The 7,426-nt window shown below is 47.2% G+C and overlaps 1 protein-coding gene across 5 annotated transcripts in view; it reads left to right on the top strand.

Moving 5' to 3' along the window:
* SEC22C (SEC22 homolog C, vesicle trafficking protein) overlaps positions 1-6,794 on the top strand; it is a 15,824-nt gene extending 9,030 nt beyond the window's left edge. For all 5 annotated transcript variants that reach the window (XM_015568390.1, XM_006770521.2, XM_015568389.1 and 2 more), the window contains 3 exons: positions 1,907-2,025; positions 3,171-3,236; positions 5,072-6,794. In XM_015568390.1, the coding sequence (XP_015423876.1) occupies positions 1,907-2,025; positions 3,171-3,236; positions 5,072-5,272 (386 nt within the window). In that variant the 3' untranslated portion in view covers positions 5,273-6,794. The remainder of the gene's footprint in view (positions 1-1,906; positions 2,026-3,170; positions 3,237-5,071) is intronic.
* The last annotated feature ends 632 nt before the right edge of the window (positions 6,795-7,426 follow it).

The raw sequence follows: 7,426 nt of genomic DNA on the forward strand, positions 1-7,426 counted from the left end.
TGGGACCCTTGAGTCCACAGGCCGACGCTCTATCCACTGAGCCAAACCGGTTTCGGCAGCAGATTGTTTTCTTAACCAGGATGAAGTCTACGGGTTTGAATGTTGTCAAGGAGGTTCATTCTCTTTTCCTGGAAGTCACTTGTACAGATTTCTACAGCTGTCTGTCCGTCCATCCATCCATCCGTCTAGCTATCTGTTCTTTATCTATCTTTATTCCTTTGACAATGAATCTTTATCTCATCACTTAGTGAAATACTGCAAGTCTCCACTGAGAGACCCCGTTCTCCTCGATGGAGGGCCGGGAGGGCTATGGGACGAGTGTGGGCAGGGCCAGAGCCAGGGCTTCTGTTGTTCTCACTGTCTGGTTCTCCGTGAGAACTGGGGGCCTCCCTCTCTCCCTGCAGACACCTGAGTCCTTATCTGATGAATGAGGTGTTAATGAATGTGATCACATGCCCTGGCATTCTCTGACAGTCTGGCATTACACTCAATGCCTGACATATAATGAAGCATGATTGTTAGCATTCCTTGTTTGTTTTTTTAAAATATATTTTATGGTTTTTTCACAGAGAAGAAGGGAGAGGAATAGAGAGTTAGAAACATCGATGAGAGAGAAACATCGATCAGCTGCTTCCTGCACACCCCCTACTGGGGATGTGCCTGCAACCAAGGTACATGTCCTTGACCGGAATCGAACCTGGGACCCTTCAGTCTGCAGGCCTACACTCTATCCACTGAGCCAAACCAGTTAGGGCAGCATTCCTTGTTTACAGTTATACACAATTAAACCTGCTCTTAGTTAAGGTGGATATTTACATTGTAAGAATTTTGTAATGGTGAAGAGCTGAATTTTGCTCTGAAAGAGAGAGCTGTCTATACTACAACAATCTAATTATTTTAACTTTTATACTAAACTCATTGCTTGAACTTTAAAAGTTGTATATTAAAAGTGTTCATGCTTTTGGCTTAACTTTGTGTTTTAATGGAATGTTTTGACCAACAAATTCCTGGATTGGCTCTCAGGCTAGTCAGTCAGTTGTAATTTATGTTGGGAAGGAAGACTGGCTGGTTGAACCCCTCCTTTGCCGTATCTGAGATGGGGTGACTTTGTAATATAAGTTTTGTTTTTTAACCACTTAGATAAGAGGAGCAAGTACTTGCCTAACCTTCTAGGATATTTTACTGTGGTTTGGCTCACCCTGTTGTCCTGAGGCTAGAACCTGTGCAGATAGCACATTCTGTTCTAACAGGACATTGACTTGCTCGGTGGAGATCCTAACACTAACAATAGGCATCAGTGGGGTTGCAGCTTGCAGCAAGCTGTGTGTGTGTGTACATGGCCGTGTATGTGAGAGATGAAAGGACAAGGGAGGATGATTTAGAAAGAGCACAGCAAGAGAAATCCTGACTTAAAGCAGTTTACCGGTATGGCTTTATTTGTGAATTAGTTGTCAGTTTCTGAGAGCATGTCTATCACACACACCGACTCTCAGCTTGTAAAATGCTCCGCTCTTTTCTCACAAGGACAACATTCAGTGTCATCTGGGCTCCCATCTTGTACTGGGTAGTGCTTTGTTGTGGGGGCCGGCTTGTGGATTGCAAGATGTGTAGGAGCATTCATCGCCTCTGCCCAGTGGGTGCCAGTAATGGCCTGTCCCCAGTGTGACCATCCAGAACGTCTCGAGACATTGTCACGTGGCCATTGAGGAAACTCCCCTAGATTCCCAGATCCATTCTGCCTGTCATTTCTTGCCCTTCCCCTTCTAACTACAGCTGCTTTTTAACTGAACATGCATGTTTAGCATAACCTGTCATTAGTGGAGGTCTAGGTCATGTCTTCATTTATTTCTTTTCATGCAGAGGGCATTTTCACTAGACACTTATTATCTTTGTTTTAATTGTGAAGCTCCTAATTTCCGAATGGAACCAGTGACGGCCCTGGGTGTCCTCTCCCTTGTCCTCAACATCATGTGCGCGGCTCTGAATCTCATTCGTGGCATTCACCTTGCAGAGCATTCTTTACAGGTAACCTTTTCTTTCCAGGTTAAATGGAAGGACACGTGGTGGAGGAAACTGATAACCTTATAACTGAAACACATATTTTATTTATCAGGTTATTATGTACTAAGGCCTTAAAATTCGAATAAAATTTTTATTTCTAATTTTATTCTTTGTAGTAAGTTGAACAAATATGAAACGTGCTCTTTCGTATCATTTTTCTAAGAAGCCAAAGGGGCCTTTGGGATACTGGTGAGAAATGGACAGCTTGGTACGAGGGAGACCGGCCCCCGTGGCCCTTGGGACCGCGGAATCACTACAGGCTGGGTTGTCCATGCTGGGCAAAAGTTTGAGTCTAGACTGATGGATAGCATGCAGATCCCACTTCTCTGTGTCCTTGTCAAAAACTGTCACCAGGGAGTTGACTTTCCAGCCTGCTCCTCTCAAAGCACCTTTCTAGTCTAATGTTTTTAAATACTGTTTTTAAATTTTGAAACATTTCTAACGCTTTATAAGAGTCTAGAATCATCATGAGCGTGAGCAGATATTACTTTCAAAGACAGAGCCACAGTGCGCATGCCCAAGTGCATGATGGCTGAAGTCTGAGGCATGGCTGCTGTTGAGTCTCAGGGCCCTGACGCAGGCCGGCCCGTTGGGGGAATGGCAGCAGGCCTGTGCTACAAGAGTGGTGGCTGCCTGTTACCGCATCCTGTCTTTGGCCGTGTGTGGTGTGGTTCCCTCTCCTATTGTTTATGACTCATAACCTGTTACTTACCAATGTCCGTACACGCCAGAACTGGTGCCTGGCCAACGCGATGGTTAAGACACAGCCCCTGCCTCATGGGCACAGAGCAGAGTATGGTGACGTCACTGAGGAGGCGCAGTACCTGGGCATGGGAGGAATTAGGGAAAGCTTGGTATTGACAGATGGGGAGGATTTTGAGAGGTGGCGAGGTTGTCGGGGGCATTTCAGGTTGAGGGCTTAGTACAGATGCGTACAGTGCACAGTGTGCCCAGGTCATTGAAGACGATTGCATATCAACCCCTGGTTGATACATAAACAGGGACTCGTGGCTCACCCAGCCAGGGATTGTGTGGTGTCAACCATGCCAGGCCGGATAGTGTTTCCTTTCACCTAAATATTCCTTTTCTTGTGTTCCTATTTGTTTTAGGTTACCCATGAGGAAGTTGGAAACATCCTGGCTTTTCTCATTCCTTTCGTAGCCTGCATTTTCCAGGTGAGGGAAGTGTTGATAGTGTGCTGAGTGGGTTAGACCCGTGGCCTTATTTTGTTCTTTGGTTGGAACCATCAACACGTTTCTAGATTCTAACTTTGTTCCACCGAGGCCTTGGTTCAAATCATGGACACGCCGGCTCTTAGCGGACGGACCCTGGGCCCATCCTGCCCTAACCTCTCATTTAACAGAGCGAGCACTTTGGGCTCAGCTAGGGAACGCTGGGCCGCAGGGCCTTCCGTGGTGTCAGACAGAGAGCAGGGACGCGGCCTTGCCTCCAGGGAGGGAGGGATGCAATGGCAGGGGCTGGGCGGGGCCTGCCTGGCTGCAGCAGGGCCTTGCCTCCTGTTGTTGTTGGACCTGTTGTTGTTGGACAACCCAAGTGCAGAAACGTCCTTCTGCAGAGGTCACGGCTGCGGCTGCATGTGTGTTTTTAAAACAAGGAGAGGTAAAAAGTGTTTTAAATAGTAGTACTGCCCTAGCCGGTTTGACTCAGTGGATAGTGTGCCAGCCTGCAGACTGAAAGGTCCCAGATTTGATTCTGGTCAAGGGCACATACCCAGGCTGTGGGCTCGATCCCCAGTGTGGGGCATGCAGGAGGCAGCCGATCAATGATTCTCTCATCATTGATGTTTCTCTCTCTCCCTCTCCTTTCTTCTCTGAAATCAATAAAAGTATATTAAAAAAATAGTAGTACTATCTGACTCAAATCTGCCCTTAGGGAATGAAACAAAAATTATAACATCAGAGAGCCTTGATTATTATTTAGTTATTTTCAGATAAGATGCATATGTAAGGGGTGGAATAAAAAGGAGCTTTTGAATCTTCATACGCAGAGTTAATTCTAGTAAAAACCTGGCTGTGATTCTCTACTTGTCCTCCACTGGGCTAGGATTTAATACTTTCTCACCTTCAAGTTTTTTTTTTAATTAAAATTTCTGTTCTTAGGGTACTTCCTCTCTTCCACACCCTAAATGGTGTATTTTTAAAGAATTTCATGATTGTGCAAAAAGAAATTTTCAGCCCAACATGGAAAATGCCCTCAAACTTTAGAAACGAGTCTCGGAAACCATGTGTGTTGCCTGTGGACGGTTTGTGGAGCTGCGTTTCAGGCTGCGGGATCTTACAAACCCCCCTCCAGTCCCGCAGCTGCCTTCTCATTTGTTAGCTCTTTCCACGGGGATCGCTCCCTCCCCCCGAGCTGAGCCTTGGTCAGATTGCCCTGTGTTTTGAGAATGTACTTTTTTTTTTTTTTAACATCAAAGCAAGAAGCTGTTTCCACCTCTTGCAGAACAAGAACAGCCTCTTTTCCACGTGAGAGCCCGGCACAAAATATCAGTCCCTCTCCCCGCTGAGACCGTCCCATCTCCGACAGGAGAGGCTGTGGAGGATGCGGTAGGGAGCTGTCTGGGGGACAGCAGACCCTGTGGGCCTGCAACTCAGGAAGCGCTAAGCTGGGAACAGCATAGCTCCGCTCACCGCCTTTCTCACCTGCCATGAGCCCCTGAGGGGTGTCCTGGCCTGGCTGTCTGCCCCTGACCCCCCTCTCTTCTTCCTCTGCATTTCTGTCCGTATTTCCTAAGCTTCCTTCAGGAGTACGATGTTCTGATTCCTCCTGTGATACCTGTTTCACTTTGCTTCCCTCTTCCAAATCTCCACTTCCCGCCAGTGGTGAACAGTGACTTTCCCAGCGAGTGGCAGCCTCCTTGTGATGAATTCAGTGTAATAAGCTCACGTGGGTGAAATGACGCACGTGGCAGGCGTGAGAAGTGAGTCTGGCATCTGGCCCGTGGCCATTTCTCCGCCCGATTGGACCTCCCCTCCTGCTGTCATTTCAGTGTTACCTGTACCTGGTCTACAGTCCGGCCAGGACGACGAAGGTGGTGCTGATGCTGCTCTTCATTTGCCTGGGCAACGTGTACCTGCACGGGCTGAGGAACCTCTGGCAGATCCTCTTCCACGTGGGCGTGGCTTCTCTGTCTTCGCACCAGATACTGACGCGGCAGCTCCAGGAGAAGCCGGCTGACTGTGGAGTGTGAGGAACGGGCCCTTTTGTTATCACATGAGGGTCATCTGTGTTTCCCTTTTGGCTTCTCGACTTCACCTCCAGCTTCCATCCTTGAAGTTCATTTTGACCAGACGGGACTGAGCGAGACTGGGGACTTCTGACAGGTGCAGTGGAGGCGCGGGGTCGCTCGATGCCCAGGCCCCGTTTGGAGCGGAGCGTTCCCGCCCGCTCTCCAGTTCGGCACGTTTACCTGGGGCAGCAGACGCTGGGCTGAATTCAGACAGCGTATTGGAAGACCAGAAGGGAATTCTTTTGGTCTTTTCAACCGAATGATGCAATAAACCACTAGATTCAGTAGTGCTAGTTTTAGTGATAGGCAGTTGTCTCTGAGGAACCGCGTTCAAATCCATATCAGCGTTTTAGTCTAAATGTGACTTGATTAGGTTTTTTTGAGGGTCAGTACAGGGTGAATTAAAGACTTAAAAATATGGTTCATGAATTAAGCAACAAAATTTTGTTTACATTTTTGATAACAGGATAGTTATCAATATGATACTTTTAGAACAGTTAAATATATTTTGGATATAAATTGAACTTATCTACACTTAGGGTAAGGACAGACTTAAGCTGAGAAAATGGTTAGGAAAACTCAGTTTATTTAATTTATAAATATAACCTTGTATGGTGGTGGGACAGTGTGGGTACGGCGATGTTTTGTATGTTTTGTGCAGGGCATATCTGAATATTTTAAAAAATTAATTGAGCAAGATCCCTTGCCATGTGTCTGGAACTGGAGCAGGGGAGCCACACGGATTCCCATGGGCGCACTTTTCGGACGCCAGTGGGAGAGGCTGTTGCCGGCAGCCTTGCACGTTGCAGCTGGGGCCTGTCATTTTAATGATGAACACTTGACTCCGTGTACCTGTTCCCAGAAGAACTCCCAAATTAATCACTCCTCTCCACCTTTCCCAGTCATCTTAGTTGGATCAAGGGCCTCCTTTTTTATGAATAAGAGTTAAGTAGGTGTTAACTTTTTAAAAACTTGACAAATATAGCATTAACCCTGTGCTCAGAAAACCTTTTCTTTATCTCACTGTCAGTATACTGAGTGATCATCGTTTTCCCCAAACGTGGCTGTGAGTCCGATCTTAGCTTGTCTAGTGCCATCCAGGGGCCAGTGTGGAAGCTGCCCCTAGATTGTTGTTGGTAGAAGTCTGGGATCCGAAGAGCTCAGCCACAGCTGTATGGGATACTTTGAGTGGAATTATGTAGTCTTGATAAGTTAAAAAAAATCCTATTTTGGTAGTTTTTATAAGTTGAAAAGCAGTGCAAGAGGTATTGGGCACAGGAGAAGGCAAGGATATTGTTTCAGTGGATTCGCCGTCCTTGGTTATTCCTGGTGGTGTGTTGCTACTGAGCTACCTTGGTATCACTTTAAGAAAAACAAGTGTATGTGGCTGGGAACTGTTGGGGAACTGTTGCCAGAGTGATTTTATTTTCTTATAATGGAATTTTCTATTTTTACTCAAATAAAATATCTGGATATGAAAGTCCTACTGGCAACACCCTCCGATGGAAACTTCAGCGTTGTCGCTCTATTGATTTTGGATCTGCGTAATTCTGGCACATCCACAGGTGAACGCTCAGCCTTTCTGGGAGGTCGTTTTGGGGAGGTGGTGAGATAGAGGGGGAGCCAAGGAGGCGAGACAAACTTCTATGGTGGAAGCACAAAGAAGCTGTAAAAGTTGGTAGAACAGCTTATGAATGACTTGTTTTCTTTTCGAGCTCATGTGCTTGCCCTGCAGCCCCGAGCCCCAGAGGCCCTGAGCGTCTGAGCCTGTGACCCACTTCCAGCAAGCATGGCGGACTGTGCTGCGGGGTCCCCCTCCTGGGAGTGCTCCCTGCATTGGCCGCCATGGTCTCCACACTTGAGTGACTGTGGTCTTGGGGTTTGAGGTTTCCTTTTGCAAGTTAAAGGGAGAAGAGACCAGCCAAGCAGCACAAACACATGACCACACAAACACTGTTTAACTGAAATCCAGCTGAGAGAGGCCTCAGCCCACTGGAGGGGGAAACTGCTGAGAGGAAAGAAGGACTTGAGATTTCGTCCAAGGGAAATCGCAGCTCAGGGGTGAATTGGTCCAGGCCTGAAGTTTTGAGGCCCACCCCACCCTTCCCCCGCCCC

This window comes from Myotis davidii, unplaced genomic scaffold (assembly GCF_000327345.1).
Source record: "Myotis davidii unplaced genomic scaffold, ASM32734v1 scaffold663, whole genome shotgun sequence".
NCBI classification, from domain to species: domain Eukaryota; kingdom Metazoa; phylum Chordata; class Mammalia; order Chiroptera; family Vespertilionidae; genus Myotis; species Myotis davidii.